Raw genomic sequence first — 19926 nt, 5'->3', positions numbered from 1 at the left:
CGTCTCTAAGGGGGGCGGAACGTGAGCGAGTTCTCGATTGGTCGGAACGGTGGTCACGCTATTCGATCCCGTATGCCGACGACCACGATGCGAGATATACGGCTTCGCTAGAAGAAGAACCAGCAAATGACGGCACGAGACTTTGTTTACTACTGCTACGCCGTCTTTTACCTTCACACGGCCATCGCAAGTAGACTCCACGATTTCCAATAGATCGTACATTATTTGTTTTTCTTTCTTTCTTTTCGCGAGGTTGTCCCGTCAATGAGAAGGACGCGCTCGTGTCGACGCTTGCCGACGTCGAGCGTTGGTCGGAATGCGAGACGATAACGGGCGATCTCGTCATCGGATCGTGCGACGACGATCAGTCGCCGTCGCCAATCGACGACAGCGCGATCGGCGAGTTCGACGATCTCGTCAACGTGACGGGTCGATTGCGAGTCGCCTGCACGAGCATAACCGATTTGCGCGGTTTCGATAAACTCGTCGCCGTCGGCGACGGCGTCGAAATTCGTCGCAATCCGTCGCTGCTCAGCATATCGGTTCTGAATAAGCTGAAACGGCTCGCCGGTTCGCTCGTTGTCGTCTACAATCCGAAGCTGAGCGACGTCGGCGGCTTTCAAAGTCTAAACGAAATCGACGGCTCCGTGCAAATCGACCGTAACGCGCAACTGACTAGTTTATCCGCGCTCTCGCTCGTCGAAACGATCGGCGGTGGCGACCTGATAGCAGGATACTACGCCCTGTCGATCAGTTACAACGTCGCATTGGTAAATCTGCGCGCCTTGAGTCGATTGAAGAAAATCCAGCAGGGCACAGTTCACGTCGAAGGCAATCGCATGTTGTGCTTCGCCGGCTATCCGCAGTGGGGACAGACGTCGTTTGTGCGTCGACCGCGCGACGACACGGGCGACAAGGGTATCAACTGGCTATGGATCCTAAACGGATCGTCGTCACCGGACATTCTTTGGTCATGGTCGCAAGGTGATGACTACGTGCCGACGCTTCTTGTTCGAGACAACGGCGACGGAAGTCAATGCGACGCGATTCAATGTTCGGCGAGTTGTAAGAAAGGTGCCGGGTGTTGGGCTGACGACGTGAATTCATGTGGTGAATGCGGCGGATTGTGCAATGATTTTGCTCCAACGGTGCTAACGACGTCATCGTCGACTAAATCACCGTCTGATTCAACGTCGGCAGGCTGGTGGCCACCCTTTCGTATGCCCTACCTCGCTATTTTTATTGCCGTTGTGGTTGCCGTTGTGCTGTTGATTATTTTGATTACAATTGGTTGTGTCCTTTGCTGTCGGTGGCGAAGGCGCGAGCGGAAGGGCTCGTTTCGACTGAAGTCGTCTGAATCGCGAGACGATTTGACGTACGAGGTTGAGAGCGGGTTGGACGACGGAGGCGTAGCGATGCAGAGCATGAAGCCTCTGGAATCGTCCGTCGAGGAAACGACTTGGCAGAAAACGACGGAGGATGTGCTGCCGGTTCAGCCTGTCGCAGGAAAACAGCAGCTGAAGGAAGAAAAGCGACGCCAAAAGGAGGAGGAGAAGCGATTGAAGGAAGAAGAAAAGCGCCTGAAGGAAGAGGAGAAACGAAAGAAAAAGGAGCTGGAGAAGATGGAAAAGGAGAAATTGAAACACAAGAGCCGCACCTCGTCAGGTTCGTCATTGGACGATAATATCATATTGCAACCTGGAAATCCCAACGAGAGTCTTTTGGAAGAAAAAGGTCAGTCAGAATTTTTCATTGTAATGCTAGTGTGCAGTCCTACTGATTGGCTTCTAGCTGGAACGCGTTCCATGGCTGATCACATTCTAATGAATTTTCCGCGAGATCAACTAAAGTTTGATAAGGAATTGGGTGAAACGGGAACATTTAAGGTCAGCGCGTGCTTTCTTACCGCTTTCTTGTTTCTATCGCGCTGCTCAGGTCTATGAAGGAACGGGACATCGCATCGTTTCTGGGCTGAAGAAAACCAAAATTGTAATTCAAGTAAGAACGGTTCTAGGGACTCGTTGTTTCATAGCTGATAAAGGAAATGGCTTAGGAGCTTGCAAATGTTTCAGCTAAACCGGACTTCTTGAAAGGACTAGAGCATCTATGGTAGTTTATAATAGCTTGAAACTCAAATAACTATTTTCTTCTTCTAGGTACGTAGAGCAACATCCCAACGTTTTAGCTCTACTGGCACTGTGCACCGAAGCGGACCCTTATCTCGCCGTACTCGAAAACTGCCCTCAGGGAAATCTCAAAACTTACCTCATACGTCATCGATGGGATGCGGCAGCGCTCAAAGAGCGACGCGTTTTTGTTCGAATAGCCGTTGACATGGCAACGGGACTTGACGTTCTACACCAGAACAATTTCATTCACGGGTAAAGCAGTCACCGATTTACGCATTCTAAAAGCCTACTCGAATTTGTTAGTGACGTGGCAACCCGAAATTTCCAGTTGGCAAGTGACATGTCTGTCAAAATTGGAGACTACGGTCTTGCAAAACAATTGTTTCGGGTAAACTCACAATGCCTGTGCCTGGATATACTGTATAAGAATTTTTTTCGTTACTGTTAGGACGATTATCATGAAGAAGAAAACTTCCCCGGTCTGTTGCCCGTACGCTGGATGGCACCAGAGAGTCTAAAACGGGATGAAAAAAACAGCACAACCGAAGTTCAACCGCGAACAAAAGCCGCAGACGTTTGGTATGATCGGGTCGCCTTCAATTTGGGAATGTAACGCATGTTTAGGTCGTTCGGAGTTGCTCTGTGGGAAATCCTATCCATGGCGCAGAGGCCGTATGAATCCCTGTCAAACGAGGAAGTAATCGAGTCGGTTATTTTTGATCAAACGGCGGTGCTCCTCACAAACCCGTCGGATGCAGTAGGCGACGACTCACAAATGTATGGGCAGTGCACTACTTCAATTTTGAACTGATTTTCCCCCCTTCTCTTTGGTGGACCAGTTTCACAATAGCGCAAGCCTGTTGGTTGCAGCCCGAAGTCAGACCAACGACCGTCCAGCTACTTGAAGCGGCTGACGCCCTTTCAACGTCGGTAGAAGTGCCGGATTCGTTCAGAATGCAATTCGATCCCGAAAAACATTCTTCACCGGTATGAAATAAAAATTACCTTTATAACATCACCTGTTTCTGAACGAATCCTCATTTCTAGACTCGAAAGCAGTCGCCGTCTCGTCGCAACGCCACAGTTGCTTCGCCGTTACACGAATCGCCGTCTCGTCCTCGTCCGACCGCCGTTGAACAGGCGCGATCAACCTCCCCAGTAGCGACGTCGTCACCGAATATTGTTCCTCGTCAGGTGAAACGCTTGTCGGACGTGACGACGTCACCGGGCGTCGTCAAGGGTTCGCCGCCTCTCACGGCGTCGGCGTCGGAGCGGAAGAGCGAAATCTTAGAGGCACTCGAGAAAGCGGCGAACGAAGACGAAGTGAAAAAAGCGATGTCGGCGCCGCGAAAAAGTTCGCTGCGTTCTCCTATTGACGTAAGAACGAGACTCGAGAAGAATTTCGTGCAGAGTTGCTTACTTGTTCTGGTTTCTCTCGCAGATTCCGAAGGAGAAAAAGTCGGTCAGTTTCAATAGTGCGTCCGAAACGTTCAACATATCGATCGTATCACTTCGAAGTCTCGACGAAGACGAAGGGGACGAAACGGAGGAAGAAGACGTGGACGCAGATAGTCAAGAGACGACGACGACGGGCGACGAGGAATCTTTGTACTACCGATCGGACACGCTGGATCGAAAGAAACGGCAGCAGCAGCAGAAGAAGGATTCAACGCCTGTAAAAGCGACCGATCTAGATTCTCTTAAATCAAACGACGAAGCGTCTTCCTCACCAGCATCGAAGGGCGACGACGATGACGGTAATTCGTCGAGTAAAACGGGCGACAATGTATCTGCTTTGATTTGGTAGAAAATGCAAAACAATAGTCTTATCCCCCCCACCTTATACGTTTTTTTGTCCGTTTTTGCTAATGAATATTTTGTACTACTACTATTTTCTTAGAAAGCGAATAAATGCTTTATTATTAAAACTGGCCATATACGACGTAGCTTTCTCAACTGGTACAACAACGATTTCTGTTTCTGATTATAGGGTTCCATTGAATACTTTCATAGTAACCAAACTTTTTGGGGACTACAGCAGTGCTCTGCACGCGAGCCGCAGTACTTAAATCAACGCTTGCCTGTGTAATGACGATGGTAATGGTGATGGTGGCGATTATGACCGCGATGTCGACCGTGATCTTGACGACGATTTTCGTCCAGTCGATGCTTTGATCCCTAAGAGAATCGCAGTCTAGATTATTTTGAAAGGAACACAGTGCGTCCGTCCATCGCTTATAACGGGGGGTCTCTACTAATGAAAGCCGCTTCCCGCCGCTTACTTACCGTATAGACTTTGTTTCGCTTGCTTTGTATGTCCTGAAACTCGTTCTTCGACGACTGCCCGGCGAACTGTCTCCGAGCCGATTTGACCTTTTTGGCTCTTCCCTTGTCGTATTCGTCGTCCCAGTCGTCGCGATTAGATCGCCTCAAGTCGTCAACATCGGCGGCACTATCCACCCTACTCGGGCCACCTTCCCAAGACTCAACTAAGACAGAAATTATTTTAGTTGTACTTCACATCTGCTTATCTACACGACTTCACCAGATTTTCCGTATCCGTGGCCCGTCGACGCCGTAAGCACGCCGACAACGTCCGCTTTATCCTTTTCACAACGCGTCGTTTTATCCACGACAACGCAAACGGTGCCATCCACGTATTTGACTTTCTCGACTACACACAACAAAAAAGACGTTGCTAAGACTCTTCAAAACACAAGCACACACATGCCATACGGTATACAATACCCAATGTCAAACGAATGCTTCACGCATACTCATACCTTCTTTCTTTCCATGGGATCGTTTCTCGGGCGAAGTACTCCGACTTCGGCTTCTCTCACGCTTTCTATCCCGCGATTCGCGTCTCGTCTCCTTCCGCTCCGAGCGAGACTCAGACGCGCGTCTCGTCCTTTTCCTCTCCGACGGACTTCTCGATCTCGACTCGTCTCGCGACCTCTTCCGCTTCTTTTTTCGCCGTCGCCTCTCAGAGGAACGACTCGACTCGCCGTCGTCTCGCCGCTTCCGTTCCGGCTCCCTATCCGACGACGCACTCCTCGACCGCCTCTGTCGCTCGGTCTTCTTTTCCACGGACAAACTTCTCGATCGCCTCGACCCAGACCGTCGTCTCTTTCTCTCTTCGACAATTTCTTCTTCGTAGCCGTCGTCGCCCCTCTTCTTTTTCTTCTTCTTTTTGTGCTTCTTTTTCTTCTTTTCTTTCTTCTCCACGCAGCTCGGTTCTTCCGGTCCGTAACGCTGCTCGCCTTCCGCCTCCTCCACTTTTTCCGGGCTGCCCGACGTCGTCGACGTCGCCGGAACAATTTGAGCCGGCGATGGGCTTCGCCGGATCTCTGAATCCGGAGATTCGTACGACTTGAGAGCTTTCAAGCCTTCCGACGAAGCGTCGCTCTGCGCTTCCGCTTTCGTCGTCGCGACAAGAGGAGACACCGATTTAGCATTCGATGCGAAGTCACTCGGCGTCGATGTAGCCTTTGACGGCGACGGCGACGACGTCACGCTGGGCGAAACGATGGCTGTGGGCTTCTGAACTTGCGGAGAAAAGATCACTTTAGCTTTGCCAAGTCGTTTCGTCTGCTGTGGCAAAACGACGGATACGTTTTCGGCGTCTTTCGCCGACGGCGGCGACACGGGCTGAATGGCGCTTTTGCTAGCGTCGTCCTTGTTTGTGTACGGTTTTTCTGCTTTCTTTCCCGTTAGAGCCTCTTCCCACGACGGCTTGGGCTGCTTTTTAATTTTAATTGCAAACTGAAGCCCCAAACGTAAAAAGAAAACAATTTTCTCGGGTGATTCTCTTTCTACCTTTTGAATTTTGAGTGCAGTCGGCTGATTTGAAGTAGAAGACGACTTGCTCGCAGTCGTCGATTCAGATATTATTCGAGGCTTGACTGGCTGTACAATCTTGGTCGTCTTCTCCTTTGACGGTGGCAGCGAATTAGAAACAGGAGCTCTTACCGGAGTCGGAGACCGATTTGACGTCATCTGCCCCCAAAAATCACAGAATTCCCTAATTTGACTTGACTTTCATTCCTCTCTACCTGAGAGCGTTGTAGTGGTTGTTGCTGGTGATGATTCTTTGGCTTTGTGTGACAGTAGAAGAGCAAGTAGGCTTGCTGCGAGAAAACCGTCTGTTGGCTCACTTGACGAACCTGTCAGAAGCAGAGCGTGTGCAAGAAACGAGACGACTACTCATCTTCTCACGTGGGAATCGTTCATGGAGTACCAGAATCCGGCTGGACTTTTGACAAAGGAGTAGTAGTGCCCGGAATTGCACGAATAGCCAGAGTGAACCAAGACGGCATTCAAGTGATATAACTCTTTTGGTCCCTGAGCAGAAGGGAAAAAAACATTGACTGGGCTACTACACAATCGGTGCACAGTCTCACGTTTTTTTGACTCATAAACGGCCGAAGATCGAGCGCGTCTTCGAATTTCACGTCCTTACTTACTTTAAACCCAAACATACTACTAAAGTCAAACCTGAAAATAAATCGTTTGAGATTCTACGTCAGGAGTTCAACGTCTCTCTTACCTCTTCAGCTGAATAGTCAAGACGCGCGGAGGATGATGAATTGTCAATCGTTTTTGAGCTCTCCTCTTTTGCTTACACCTAGATAAAAGAATAGAAGACGAGCACTTCCTTCTTCTATTCGTGTTCACTTTGAGCAGAGGTACTTGTTGGAATCGTCTAGTATTTCCGGTTCGATGTATCGCTCTAACGCTTTCTTTAATGTAAAGCAGTTCTGGAAGGAGGCATTTTGAATAATTAAATATTCATTCTCTGTAATGATCTATATGAGGTTTCTCACCTTGATATTAAGACTTAGATCTAGAAGCGGTTCGAACGTGTTCGATTCGTGCCTGCACTGCAAGCAAATGACTAAGAACGACGACGTAGCAAAAGCGAAGTCCACAGCCTTTAATGGCCTTTTACCTTGAGACCGGTAATATCCTCCAAAAATCTGATGTATTGCGGTCGTCTCTTGGCTTGCTCTATCCAAACTACTGCAACGAAATAGGTAAACAATCCCAATTTTTCATTTTCAAATCTACGCACTTTGACTGGAATCCTGCTAGACAAGCCTTCTGCATTCCGTCTATAAGATAACGTAAAAACTCGTGCGCGTCTTCCTGGTGTCCAACCCTCAAGTGCCGAGCAATATCTGTTGTAAGATAGCGTAACAACCGTCAACGGCTATTCCGCATACGCATAAAATCGCTCACGTTTCAATTTAGACACAATTCCAAGTGGCTGGATCGCTTGACCGGCTCTGCTAAGAGCGTCGAGCATGTGACGATGAAGCTCGCACAGAACGCAAAAGCCCCTGACGCGACCTAGAGAAAAAAAAGCAAGACTCATTGTCGAATAATCCCAAACACAGTTGGGTGTCTCGATAATCAACTGCGCTTCGCCCGCATCACCCATTTTTATATAGCACGCAAGACAGACCTCGGACAAGATCCCACCGACTTTGGGACAGCCGATTGTACGGCCACGTGCACACGACGAGCATTCAATAAAAAGATATAAATAAATAAATAAATAAATAAATAAATAAATAAATATACGAAGCGCCAATTTCTCCTACTTAACCGTACTTACACGATCCAACGTGTTCTCCCTCCGACATGTAGTTGATTAGCGGCGGCGTGTAGGTGAGACACTGAAGCACCGAATTCAAAAAGCACGTATTGCCCAAGTTCGACAATCCGGCGCCGATTCGCTTCGGCCCTTTCCACGACGTCTCCACGCGATCGGCGCTGTATAGGACGATCTTCGGCGTCGGTAGCCCGTCGACGCGAGGTGTCGATCGCGTCGTCGTCGTCGTCGCCGCGTCGCTTGGACCGTTGTCTTCGTTTCGTTTCGCTTCGACGCGGTTTATCGGCTTGTGACGACGCCTCAGGTCTTCGTAGTGACGATCGGGTGACGTTGCGTCGACGAAGGCGATGCGTTCTCTCACGAGATTCTTCGTGGAAGAGCCGAGCTTGGCGTCAAGAAACCACGCGGACGCTAAATCGTCGTCGGGATAACCAGACGAGGCTTTTGACGGCTCCGAGGCCATTGCAGGAGTTCGGCGATGATCGATATCGTCGAACGAAGTTCGAAACGACGTATCTGCGAACAGTGCGAAGTATTTCCCAGTGCAAATCCGGATAGCACTGAGTGCATGCGCTTGCCAGAAGTCCCGTAGTGACAGCATGCTCACGTGTCGGCACCATCGGCACCAGACCCCTGCGCAAGTGGCAAAGACGTCACATGACGGACGATCTCAAAGGTCATGGTGAGTATATCTCATTCTGCATACGCAGTATTTTACGTTTGCTGCATATCTAGGCGCACTGTGACACTAGCAGCTGTGAAGATGCCACTGACGGGCCGTACGAGTACGTGAATGCCGTCAACGATACCTTGCGCTGCAAAATCTGCTTGACTGTGATGAGCGAACCCGTCGTCACTCCGTGTGGTCATTCGTTTTGCAAGAACTGCATTGAACCATGGCTACATGTACAGCAGCATAAGACTTCCTCAACTTGTCCGGAGTGTCGACAACAAGTACGAGAAAATGAGCTGCGGCGAGTCGTCGCATTGGAACAGTTAGTCGACGATCTTGAGGTTTACTGCCCAAATCGAGCGGCCGGTTGCAAGGTGGTTGTTAAGCGCGGCGCCTTCGGTGCGTATAAATATAACAGACAAATTGACAATTATGTGATACCCTACATGTATAGATAGTCACATGTCGCAGTGCGACTTCTGTCCATGTCCGACTTGTGGCATTTTGGCGAAGCGGGGAACGATTGATGCCCGTTTGCGGAAAGAGTCACTTGAGGCATCGGAAAGAAAAGCGGAATGCACAAAACTCAGAACCAAAATTGCCGAACTCAAAGACAAAAGTGCGGGACTTGAGGCTGAAGTTGAAAAGTACAGAGACAGATCTAGGACCTTGAAAGAGAAGGTTCGCCGCCTTCAAAGGCAGGTGGATGATGAACATGAACAGTTTGACGACAGCTATGAGTATGGCGCTTCAAATGATTCTGTTGTCGATTTATCCAAATTCATTTCGCAAAATTTGGAAAACCGTCCTGCTTCCGTAAATCCGACAAGGTTATTCAATTGTATCCATCGATCGTATCAATGCTGGAAAACACTAGACACGCTAATGCTAGTTGCAACAGCCCTTGCTAGTAATTGGTTTACGTCAAATCAAGATAACAGGTTGAGAGAATGGATTGACGACTTACGTACTGTAGATTAGATGTTAATTAAAAGTGAAACATCATTTTTGGGTCAGTTATTGAAATATCCTGTGCATTCAGTTTATAAAGTTGCGCTTCATTATGAAACTTCATCAGGAGTGTGCCTTTTAGAGCGAGTACTGTAACCATACATCTATGCTCTATGCTGTAATCATAGATGTATGAGAGATCTCTCATACATCTATGCTGTAATTCAGGGCAAAACTGCTAACGCACGCTAGCATGGCAAAATCTGCGAAATCGCTGGAGAAACAGACAAACGGTGCGGACGGACTGCCGCTTATTGACTTGACGTTTCCAGCCGAACGCCTCTTCGAATACCAGTGGCCTCGAGACGATCCGTCGGCCGAGTTCTACCTCCTGCAAGAGCAAGTCGCCGAATACCTCGGCATCAACGGAGTCCGTTCGTTTCAGCGCAAATACCCGAGCCTCCAACGCAGACCCGTCTTAGTCGAAGAGCGCGATTACTCTTCGACGAGGGAGCGATCGACGAACAGCAATTTTCTCAAGGCCTCACAGCACTGCGCAGTGATGACGTTTGTCAGCTGATGATGCGCGAGCATCCGGACGAGTACAGGCGCTATGCGCGCGTGCTTCAAGATCGCGAGCTGAAAAAGCGCGCCGACGAACAAAAGGCGCTCGTTTCCTCGACAACGAAAAGACCCGGCGGTCGCGGACGCGGCGGCGGCGGCGATTCGCTGCGCGTGCAACACGCGTGGAAGCGCGCGTCCCAGCAGGCGACCGATTTCAACGCAAAATTGGCGCGAGATCGCGAAACGCGTCGCTGCGCCTATTACGACTTTCAAACGAATTTGATTCACTATTGGTGAATATGCACCGAGTGCATGCGCTCCGCCAGACGTCCCGTAAGTGACAGCATGCTCACAGGGTCGGCTTGTGTTCAAGTCTCAATTAAATTGGTTGTATCACGCGAGTCAATAGCGTACGCCGGATTTGTTGACTTTTCCGCACCGTTGCTAAGTACACGTTTGACCCAATTCTCTTCCTAATCAAGGTATTTGTAAGCAACATAAGTTTTGACCCTGCTTAATTGGCTTATTGATACCGTTGAAGTTCCTTTGCGTAGCTATATACCTATTATTCTGTTTACACCAGACGTCGCTTTGTTCGGGACTAGGCGTTTTAGCAAAACTTATTGATTTATTGGCGATCCGGTGTAGAGCTAAGTCACTGGCGATTCTTTCTAGCGCCTTTTCTCCGATCCTCAGTCAGGCTTCTCCCACGCAATTTTGCAAGGACGATCTTTCAACTTGAAGTTATCGGTGTCTTTTTTTCTTAGAATGGCGGAAGCTGTTGTCAAAGCTGCGAAATTTCTTCTATTTGACAGTAGTTCCTCTTCTGTTGCAGACATCCTCACGGATGCTCTTGAGAAACTAGGAACAAAAAGAAAGATAGCAGTTGGAGTGATCAATCACACAGAAACTGAATGGAAGCCAATAGGAACATATTTTAAATCAGGAACATCTGATGGTGTTCTTCCAGAACGCGTGCCGCCAAAAAAGGGTTTTGTCTATAGTGCTCGAAAAACCGTCGGCCCGTTCGCAACAGGTGTGGTTGGTGTCTTTACCATCAACGTTCGACCCTCGAATCCAATTACAGTCGCAGTGCTATTCAGCGTTCCATTCAACTACAACATTTACCAAAATTGGTGGGATGTTCAAGCCTTCGAGGGAGAACTAAGACCTGACAGCAAATTGTACCGCAACATGTACAAAGGCAAACCCTCTAAGGGAGACAATGGCTGGCATGAAAAAGACATCGGGTTCGGTCTGAAAGCAAGAGGAGCGATGTCTAGTTCCGGCTCACCAACACTTCAAATACACATTCGCTCGGCGTAAGGGACTTTCAAATTCAAAAACCTCTGACGCTTTTAGGAAAGAGGCATAGTATGCACGTCACATTTTTCTGTTTATCGTTCATTTTATACGTGGCAATTAGCTATACTACTGGTTGATTTTGGTAGATTTTTGTATCTCGAGGAAGTATGCCTCTAAGTTCTTAGTAACCGGAATAGGACCGGTTTCACCGACAAACTGAAGGAGCGGACACCGGCTAGACGCTTTTTTTCTAGCCAAAGGAAGTGTCTGTAGAAGTAAGTGCTTATAAAGACGAACATCGTTCAGGTCTGAATTGTATAAGCTGCGATGTCACTACTAAGCGAGCTCTGTCCCACGCTGCTTGTCGCCACACTTTTAGCTTTTTCGAGATGCCATGCAGTAAGCCAGAAATACCGTCGTCAAGTTTCGATTCTCGTGATGCGATTCTCTAAGAATAAAAATAGTTCTGATGAATACGAGATGAAGACATTTCGCACAACAAGTGTTTGTCTTCAAGGTAAACAATTTTGTGCAGGTCTGTCTAATTTAGTTATGCTGATTCTACAGGCCATCCTGGAAGAGACGGTAGAAAACGTTTTGGATTATTTGATTAAATTTTTTCATCGTTCTGGTTCAACATGTATAGGAATTCCCGGGGTTCCGGGAGTTCCAGGAAAGCCCGGTCCCCAAGGCCCGCCGTGCATCAGCAGCTGCAACGGTGAGACCGCAACTGAAGGAAAACCTGGAGCCAAAGGTATACTTATGCCTGCAGTACTTACAAAATAACTAAAATTAACCTACAATAGGTGATAAAGGCGACAAAGGTGAACAAGGGCAACAGGGAGAGAAAGGTGCACCTGGTCAGCCAGGTACATATTAGAATAAAATGTACGCACATTGTTTACAACCTGTTGATTCTAATAGGAGGTAACATCAGCGGTGAGAGATCGCACGACAGAGACATTCTAAACTGGAATCAGTGCTTGTACAAAATCAAAGACAGCAAAGACTATGGCGCCGTTGCTGTAACAAACCATTGCACCATTATAAATGAAAATGAAAATTAAGATTACCTCTGTAGGAGTGTAATATTGATAAAGTTTCGGCTGCTACAGCACTTCGGCTGACTTGGAGTGGCGCTCTTCGCGTTCAAGGATGTACAAATTGTTGCATGAGATGGTATTTCACCGTTGACGGCATAGAATGTGACCAGAAAATTGAAGCTGTCATCTATCAAACACAAAATCTTAATATTCACCGTACTTCTACTATAACCGGATACTGCGAAACGGTCGAGCAAAACAAAGTCAGAGAAGGGGCTCATCTTATCCATTTGAATGTTGGAAACTGCTTGTATCACAACAACATTTATGACGCTTATACTGGCCTCGATTCAAGCCAATCTCGAATGACGATAGAAGAAGTAGTTTTTGGTAAGCACAGTTTTGTAACTTGGATGGTTTTTTGATTGTGCCTTAGGTCAACTTACAGCTAAAAGCTTTCCTTTTTACAAACAACGCCACGACGGATATCATAGCCTAAACTGGAAGCAATGTACTCACAATCGTATCAACTACGGGTTGGATTTTGGTGACATTATTCGCTGCAAGTTCGTGAAAAAGAGAGATGATACGTGGTTAAAAATAACTTACATTGGAACGCTGCGTATAACAGGGTACATTTAGGGCACATTTAGGTTTATTTATGTTTAATTTCAAGCAACAACTTCTTTTTAGAGCGGGCAGTGCCATGCGATGGTTTGTAAAGATTGACGGCGCATCTTGCACACTTCCAGCGGCAATTGACGCACACGCTTACGAAGGCGTTGCTAATGACTACCATTATCCAGCTAATATTGGGGGCTATTGCTTGCAAGCGGGAAATTTGCCAATACTAAAAGGAGAGCATACTGTGGCTTTTGCTGTTACAAACCACAATGGAGATGCCTTCAGAGATGCTTATGCCTGCTGGCAAAGTGCATGCAGATTGGTTATCGAAGAAGTGCCTCCGCCCGAAGGAGCTTTCCCAGGTAATAAATGAATAAATAAATAAATTAGTTGTTACACAAACTATTACCTGTATACAGGCAACAAAACATGCGGAGGGACATCAGGTGATAAAGGAAAATGTGCTTTTCCTATCGCGTACAGCGGAAAGTCGTATCCGTATTGTACGACTGCTGGAAGAAGTCGAAGTTGGTGTTCAACGGTGGACGGTGGATGGACGTACTGTGCCTGCCACGGTATAAAAAGCTAATGAATAAATGCCATTTCTTATTGAAAAACCTAGATAAAAACTCAATAACTGATTACTTGCCTTTTTTGCAATGGGAGCAATTTACCTGGATGCTGAATCAAGGGGAAGACAATAGCGTGTTGCGAGAAGTCGTTATTGTGAAAAACGAGAACACATCGGCGCTGCGGCTAAGTTGGCTTGGCGATCTGCGAATAGCCTGTGGAACATGCTGCAAGAGATGGTTTTTTAAGATAGATGGTCACGAGTGTACAAATCCTACCAGGGTCGAAGGAGTCATTTATCAGGTAATCACATGTAAAGTTCAAAACGTACCTTATGCGGAGTGTAGAATAACAACGTCAATATTCATCGTTCTACAACAGTAACTGGTATTTGCGAGTCCAAGCTTACATCAAGCGGGCATTACAGCCTAGCAGCTGGTGTACGAAGAATTCAGTTCCACGTGGGTACATGCAATGGAAATAACCCCAACGTCGATGCCAACACCGGATGGGATTACGTGTCTCGCATTGTTGTTGAAGAGCTTCCTCTCCGTATGATACCTTGTATCGACGTTACCATGAACGTTGTCTCTGTATCTTTTGTTTCTTTGTAGCAACACTAGTTTTGCCACAGAACGTCGTCGGATTTCTTCCAAACTGGAAACAGTGTGTCTTCCAGTCCCTCAACAAAGGAGAGGATAGGGGAAGCCTAATGCACTGCTGGTTTACAAAACGCGAGGAAAAAACTTTTCTTCGAATAACTTATCAAGGCACGTTGAGACTCGGATACTGTCACAGCTGCTGCATGCGTTGGTACTTCACTATTGACGGTGCAGAGTGCACCAATCCAAATCCCATTGACACTGCTTTGCATATTCTTCACAAAACGGATCACCATCGCCATTCAACAGTGGCAGGGCTGTGTGGAGGTGTAGGCCAATCTAAGAAACTCCCAGGTGGTGTTAGAAAAGTGCAGTTTAACGTCGGGCAGTGCACAGGCTATGGACAATTTGATGCGTACACCTGCTGGAATTCCGCATGCAGGATAATCATCGAAGAGGTTCCGGCGCCTCAGTGAAGCCTAGCTGAGCACGTCAAGACTCAGAACTGAAGAAAAACATGATTTACTGTATGTTTGTCTAAGAGTATGCCACGGTCTTTCTTCTGCGCCACCTTTGATGTATTAGATAGATAGATAATGCGAATCGTGAAGTCTGTGCTCTAGTCGCGGGAGGAGGGGGAGAGGAGAAGAGGGGAACGCGGAGGGTCTTACTGCAAAGGCTCTACAGCAATTGAGAAATTGCTCACAGACGTAGACACGTCGCATGCACCACTTGTTCGTTGCATATGGTCGCATCATCATCATCATCATCATCATCTTTGGAGCGAGCAGGACGTCTATGGTCGCAAACGAACGAGAAAATGTAGATGTACCCGGATGTAAATGACACGTGATTTTTATCGTATCATAAACAGGAACCAGTAGTTGTTTATGATATATTCTGAAAAAAAGTGACTAAACTGAACTAAGCCAGACGTTTGGTTAAATAGTTTTAGGTCTCTTTCGTTTGGCACTACACAGCACGACGTGCAATCCAGTTGCGATTTTTGATAAAAACAAAAATCAGCATGTTCACAAATATCACAACGTCTACACAGATAAAAAACACGTAGGCTTTTGAATTTTCTGCTCTCGTCACAGCAGTGCTAATATGCTCTTCCGTTGACGGATCGTCATAGTAGAGATCAAAGGATCGTAGAGCATATATCAAACAAGCGCCGAGATAATTTCCAACGCCGGTGACAAAGAAATAGAAACCTATGGCGGTGCAGCGAACTTGTCGAGGCGCTCTTGACAAGACAAATTCAGCGGATGCTACTAAAGAGAACACCTCGGCAATCCCCATTAGACTGTACTGAGGCACCTGGTAGTAAAACGAGAGTGACGAAAACACGTGTAGCGTATGGGCCTTGCCGAGATGTAGACAGAGAAAATAAAACCGAGATTTGACGCGAAAGAGTTCAACAAGTGTCGCAGAAAGACAAGCTAGTAGAGCAACGATCATACCAAAAAGTATACGATCGAGCAACGTCATCTCTTTCTTTGCAATTACTTCCCAGAGAGGACGAATGATCCATTGGTAGATTGGCAGAAACAGAAGAAACATAAGAGGATTTATGATGGTGACTAAAAGAGGCGAAAAGTTACTATCATGCTGTGACGCCGTCGTCATGTTGCACGTTTCATTTGGCTGCTGAGACGACGGCAGGTAACTTCCATTCTTATATATGTTCATGTGAAGTGATTGTTCTGTAAAAGAACTACTATACTGAGCGTCGGTCATGTAGTAGATGACAAGACTAGAAAGGACTGGCACAAAAGCACTTAGACTTTTCGTCAGTGCACTGATAGCGCTTTGCTGTTGAACGGCGCCTTCTTGCACTCGTACGTTAAAATCGCGACGTTCGCAGGAAAAGCAACAACCAGCTCGAATTATGGAACGGAGACTTGGAACCCTGGCGCCTAAATCGGCACAAGGATAACGCGTGATCAATGTCGACTTGCCAAACACCAGAGCAATGCAGCAACCAAGTAGGCAGACAGGAGCAATCAGAAACAGCCAGAAGAAATTGTACGAATCGTGATATTCCGGCGTCTGGACCCAAAACCGCGGTTCTCTGCAAAGCCACAGGCCGAGTCCGATGGCCAGAACAGCGCCGACGTTGATGAAGAAAAAGGATATCGTGCAGAAAGATGCTATAACGGACCTGCGTTGGCTTCCGTCACCAAGCTGATCGAGCATGTACGGCATAAGGACGGCCCTCACCGATGACGCACCGAAACCGGCCAAAACAATGCCGGACACAAACGTCGCAATATCATACGAATCCGATCTGTCGCTCAAGTCGGCTGCGTCGCTCGGCTTTGTCTTTAGCGCCGATGCAGCTATGAGTCCGGCACCAGCCGTGTAGACGGGAAGCGCTACCGCTAGGACGACGAAGCAGCCGACTTTTCGGTCAGCAAACCAGGCGATGGGAAGTGACAAAACGTAGCTTGTTCCTGTGACTATGATAGACGTTGCAGTGACCGCTTTGGGCGAGAAATTGAGGAAGAACGTCGAGTACGTGATCACCGACAATGTGATGGACCAGAGTGCTGCTCCTTGGAGTGTCTGGATAAAGAGAAGAATAGCCAAGGCTCGCCTGCCCTGGTTGAATCGAGTTATGGCACTGCAGTGGCCTGTTGGCTGCTCCGACTGCAGATCCGGTGCAAGCAACCCTTCGTCCATACCGAAAGCGTTACGTGTCTGGCTCCGCCTATTACCTGATAAGTTAACAGATTGTCTCTACAAATCTTGACAAGACCTGCTTGAGAAAAAAACGAAAATAAAAACCCCAACACTACTGTACGCGGCTTCAAACAAGTGAGGAAGAGTAGTTTGTGCGCGCATCCTCTATATCTCTTAAAAATGTTTGGGTAATCAAAACAACAGTGAAAGTGTGCCGCCTCCGAGTCCACAACAGATGTCACGTGAGTATGGTAAGGAATGAGTACTATAGTCTGTAACCAGTCTTCACGTTTGCTGCCTCTCTAGGCGCACACTAGCAGCAGTGAAGACGCCAAAGGGCCGCATGAGTACGTGAATGCCGTCGACGATAGCTTGTGTTGCACAATCTGCTTGACTGCGATGAACGAACCCGTCGTCGCTCCGTGTGGTCATTCGTTTTGCAAGAACTGCATTGAATCGTGGCTACAGCAACCAAAGACCTCGACTTGTCCGGAATGCCGCCACCAAATACGGGAAAACCAGCTGCAGCGCTATGACGCGTTATTCGTGCCAAAAGTCTTACCTTAGCCGAACCGCTTCTAAAAACCGGTCTACGTGCCCGAACCGCTTGTATAAACCGGTCTATTTGACTTACCTTGGCCGAACCGCTTCTAAAAACCGGTTAATTTGACTTACCTTAGCCGAACCGCTTCTAAAAACCGGTCTACGTGCCCGAACCGCTTGTATAAACCGGTCTATTTCACTTACCTTGGCCGAACCGCTTCTAAAAACCGGTCTATTTGACTTACCTTAGCCGAACCGCTTCTAAAAACCGGTCTATTCGACTTACCTTAGCCGAACCGCTTCTAAAAACCGGTCTATTCGACTTACCGTGCCCGAACCGCTTCTAAAAACCGGTCTACAATACCAGTTTCACTTGTTCTGATCGCATAAACCGGTCTATACTACTAGCCTCGTTTATATGGCGCTACAACAGTGTCAAAAATCAATGGATTAGTGATTAGTTAACAGTGAACAGTGATTAGTGATTAGCGCAAAAATGAACAGTTATTTGCGTATAAATGACATAGCTGTCTATGATTTTGTACCCACGCGCGGTACTTATTTGCGCTTGCGCGGTAAAAACGAATTTGACTATATGAGTTCAGGAAGTGCAGCTTTGTAAATGTTAATTTTTAATTAATTAAGAAGAAGTGCGTTGTGTTTCAAGCATTTTTTGGCCCTCTATAAATAACCCACAGTCTAGTAAACTGCGGTTACCTAACCCTGGCCGTTCAATAGTGCAAGTGCAGACTGCTCAACCTGGCTGTACCGTTGAAAAAATAATGGCGGAGGCTAGGAAAAAATTTTTAGGGCGTTGCACGTCAGAGTAAGCGCCCTGCTAGAACTAAGAGGCCCAAAAGACCGCCTATTTTGAAAAAGCTCATGATATTTTGAAAGTCCGGAAAAGGGAAGGTTGGACAGTCTGCAACTGTGCGCTTCCATTGTTACTTAGGTAAACTTTATAGAAACACGGCAAGGGTGTCTGTTAAAAAGAGCTTGAAATAGTGAACTTTTTACCGCGCAAGCGCAAATAAGTACCGCGCGTGGGTACAAAATCATAGACAGCTATTTCATTTATACGCAAATAACTGTTCATTTTTTCACTGATCACTGTTAACACATTGTTCACTAATCACTAATCACTGTTCACTGTTAACTAATCACTAATCCATTGATTTTTGACACTGTTGTAGCGCCATATCAACGAGGCTAGTAGTATAGACCGGTTTATAGGATCAGAACAAGTGAAACTGGTATTGTAGAACGGTTTTTAGAAGCGGTTCGGGCACGGTAAGTCGAATAAACCGGTTTTTAGAAGCAGGTCGGCTAAGGTTAGTCAAATAGACCGGTTTTTAGAAGCGGTTCGGGCACGGTAAGTCGAATAGACCGGGTTTTAGAAGCGGTTCGGGCACGGCAAGTCGAATAGACCGGTTTTTAGAAGCGGTTCGGCCAAGGTAAGTCAAATAGACCGGTTTATACAAGCGGTTCGGGCACGTAGACCGGTTTTTAGAAGCGGTTCGGGCACGGTAAGACTTTTGGCACGAATAACGCGTCATACAGCGCGTCGTCGCCTTGAAAAAGTTGATTGACGGTCTTGAAGTTTATTGCCCAAAGCGATCGGCTGGTTGCAAGATGACTGTTAGGCGCGACGCTCTCAGTATGATGACTACATATACTGTATATTCGAGTGACTATTAATTGTGATGCCCTATAGAGAGTCATTTATCCCAGTGCGACTTTTGTAAAGTTCCATGTCCGACTTGTGGCAATTTGGCAAAGCGAGAAACGATTGACGCTCATTTGCACAAAGAGTCACGCGAGGCATCGGAAAGGGAAGCGGAGAGTGCAAAACTGAAAGCTGAAACTGCACGACTCAAAGCAGAAAATATAAAACTTAAGACCGAAGTCGAAAAGTACAAGGAAAAAGCTACAAACCTTGAAGCGCAGGCTGACTACTGCCGAGGGTGCATGAATACTGTGATACAAGCTTATGAGGAAAAGATTGAACACTTTGATGAAAGCTATGGGTATGGAACGGAAAAAACGTCCGTTTGTAAATTATCCAGATTTATTTCGCAAAATATGGAAAACCGTCCTGCTGATGTCAACCGGCTGAGGTTATTCAGTTGCATTCAACGATCGTATCGGCGCTGGAAAACCGTCGACACGATAATGTTAGCTGCAACAGCCCTTGCCAGTGGGTGGTTTACATCCAATCAAGACGAAAGGTTGAAAGATTGGATTGACGACTTGATAGTAGATGTTGAAACATGATAACTGTATTATTTTCACACACGGCTATGAGCTAGGTTACAGTCACGTTTTTGCTCATTGTTTTAGATATATGCTGCCTGTGTTGGCATTTGTAGTACCACTCACTGTACCTGCATCACGATTGTGGATCCAGCGTTTCATTTCAACTACAATAGTCTAACTAGTTTGGCCTTCAAAAAGATAGGTAATTCCGTTTCGCCAACACTCAGTGATGGAAACCTCGTCTAAAGTTTAGTTTCCTTCTCTTTCTTCCTTAGACGCTATATATCTATAGTGAGTACTGTACATCGTGAAACCAGAGGTAAAATGTTATCTCTGGTGAAACTGGTGAAACTCCTCCGAC

At 47.0% G+C, this 19926-nt stretch overlaps 5 protein-coding genes and 1 long non-coding RNA gene across 8 annotated transcripts; 4 read left to right on the top strand and 2 right to left on the bottom strand.

Moving 5' to 3' along the window:
• The first annotated feature begins 69 nt into the window (after positions 1–69).
• Positions 70–4071, top strand: LOC136184065 (uncharacterized). The gene is made up of 12 exons (XM_065970897.1): positions 70–190; positions 253–1734; positions 1792–1886; positions 1936–1998; positions 2054–2109; positions 2157–2381; positions 2433–2517; positions 2578–2708; positions 2754–2906; positions 2969–3116; positions 3177–3506; positions 3571–4071. The coding sequence occupies exons 1-12, from the start codon at positions 127–129 to the stop codon at positions 3934–3936; spliced, it is 3198 nt and encodes a 1065-aa protein (XP_065826969.1). The 5' UTR covers positions 70–126; the 3' UTR covers positions 3937–4071.
• On the bottom strand, positions 3949–8319 carry LOC136184067 (ubiquitin carboxyl-terminal hydrolase 36-like). Of its 3 annotated transcripts, none has more exons than XM_065970901.1 (15): positions 7750–8319; positions 7371–7481; positions 7204–7309; positions 7081–7148; positions 6956–7026; positions 6807–6889; positions 6679–6756; positions 6533–6626; positions 6348–6473; positions 6185–6295; positions 5949–6128; positions 4913–5894; positions 4675–4803; positions 4416–4618; positions 3949–4307 (listed from the first exon to the last, which is right to left on the bottom strand). In XM_065970901.1, exons 1-15 carry the CDS (start codon positions 8207–8209, stop codon positions 4200–4202), a joined length of 2910 nt encoding a protein of 969 aa, XP_065826973.1. In that variant the 5' UTR covers positions 8210–8319; the 3' UTR covers positions 3949–4199. The 3 variants fall into 3 exon arrangements, with proteins under 3 accessions (XP_065826973.1, XP_065826971.1, XP_065826974.1); XM_065970899.1 differs by having other exon boundaries at positions 3950–4307; positions 7081–7151; positions 7750–8318; XM_065970902.1 differs by lacking the exon at positions 7750–8319 and adding an exon at positions 7597–7747 and having other exon boundaries at positions 3950–4307; positions 7081–7151.
• A 1304-nt stretch (positions 8320–9623) lies between these two features.
• On the top strand, positions 9624–10231 carry LOC136200025 (PHD finger protein 10-like). The gene is made up of 2 exons (XM_065990353.1): positions 9624–9800; positions 9842–10231. The coding sequence occupies exons 1-2, from the start codon at positions 9624–9626 to the stop codon at positions 10229–10231; spliced, it is 567 nt and encodes a 188-aa protein (XP_065846425.1).
• Positions 10232–10290: 59 nt separating this feature from the next.
• LOC136184080 (uncharacterized) lies at positions 10291–11368 on the top strand. Its single transcript, XR_010669297.1, has 2 exons — positions 10291–10416; positions 10702–11368. It is a non-coding gene; the product is annotated as an uncharacterized lncRNA (long non-coding RNA).
• Positions 11369–11719: 351 nt separating this feature from the next.
• On the top strand, positions 11720–14554 carry LOC136200020 (uncharacterized). Its single transcript, XM_065990348.1, has 12 exons — positions 11720–11756; positions 11807–11824; positions 11886–11993; positions 12046–12108; positions 12164–12264; positions 12321–12672; positions 12719–12914; positions 12976–13268; positions 13326–13481; positions 13529–13779; positions 13824–14028; positions 14091–14554. Exons 1-12 carry the CDS (start codon positions 11720–11722, stop codon positions 14552–14554), a joined length of 2244 nt encoding a protein of 747 aa, XP_065846420.1.
• A 442-nt stretch (positions 14555–14996) lies between these two features.
• On the bottom strand, positions 14997–17572 carry LOC136183935 (solute carrier family 15 member 3-like). The gene has a single exon (XM_065970745.1). It carries the CDS (start codon positions 16764–16766, stop codon positions 15051–15053), a length of 1716 nt encoding a protein of 571 aa, XP_065826817.1. The 5' UTR covers positions 16767–17572; the 3' UTR covers positions 14997–15050.
• Positions 17573–19926: the final 2354 nt, after the last annotated feature.

Source organism: Oscarella lobularis, chromosome 2, assembly GCF_947507565.1.
Source record: "Oscarella lobularis chromosome 2, ooOscLobu1.1, whole genome shotgun sequence".
Taxonomy (NCBI): domain Eukaryota; kingdom Metazoa; phylum Porifera; class Homoscleromorpha; order Homosclerophorida; family Oscarellidae; genus Oscarella; species Oscarella lobularis.
Note: the sequence above shows the minus strand (reverse complement) of the source record. Positions and strands in the feature narration are given on the sequence as shown.

Coding starts and splice junctions, on each gene's coding strand:
- LOC136184067 (XM_065970899.1), bottom strand. CDS start 8,209: ATGGCCTCGGAGCCGTCAAAAGCCTCGTCTGGTTATCCCGACGACGAT. Junction 6,757..6,806: donor AACAAGTACCTCTGCTCAAA/GTGAACACGAAT, acceptor TCTTTTATCTAG/GTGTAAGCAAAAGAGGAGAG. Junction 6,296..6,347: donor ACTCCATGAACGATTCCCAC/GTGAGAAGATGA, acceptor TGCTTCTGACAG/GTTCGTCAAGTGAGCCAACA.
- LOC136183935 (XM_065970745.1), bottom strand. CDS start 16,766: ATGGACGAAGGGTTGCTTGCACCGGATCTGCAGTCGGAGCAGCCAACA.
- LOC136184065 (XM_065970897.1), top strand. CDS start 127: ATGACGGCACGAGACTTTGTTTACTACTGCTACGCCGTCTTTTACCTT. Junction 2,110..2,156: donor AAAGGACTAGAGCATCTATG/GTAGTTTATAAT, acceptor TTCTTCTTCTAG/GTACGTAGAGCAACATCCCA. Junction 3,117..3,176: donor CCGAAAAACATTCTTCACCG/GTATGAAATAAA, acceptor CCTCATTTCTAG/ACTCGAAAGCAGTCGCCGTC.
- LOC136200020 (XM_065990348.1), top strand. CDS start 11,720: ATGAAGACATTTCGCACAACAAGTGTTTGTCTTCAAG. Junction 11,994..12,045: donor AGGAAAACCTGGAGCCAAAG/GTATACTTATGC, acceptor AACCTACAATAG/GTGATAAAGGCGACAAAGGT. Junction 13,482..13,528: donor GACGTACTGTGCCTGCCACG/GTATAAAAAGCT, acceptor TGAAAAACCTAG/ATAAAAACTCAATAACTGAT.
- LOC136200025 (XM_065990353.1), top strand. CDS start 9,624: ATGGCAAAATCTGCGAAATCGCTGGAGAAACAGACAAACGGTGCGGAC. Junction 9,801..9,841: donor AATACCTCGGCATCAACGGA/GTCCGTTCGTTT, acceptor CCTCCAACGCAG/ACCCGTCTTAGTCGAAGAGC.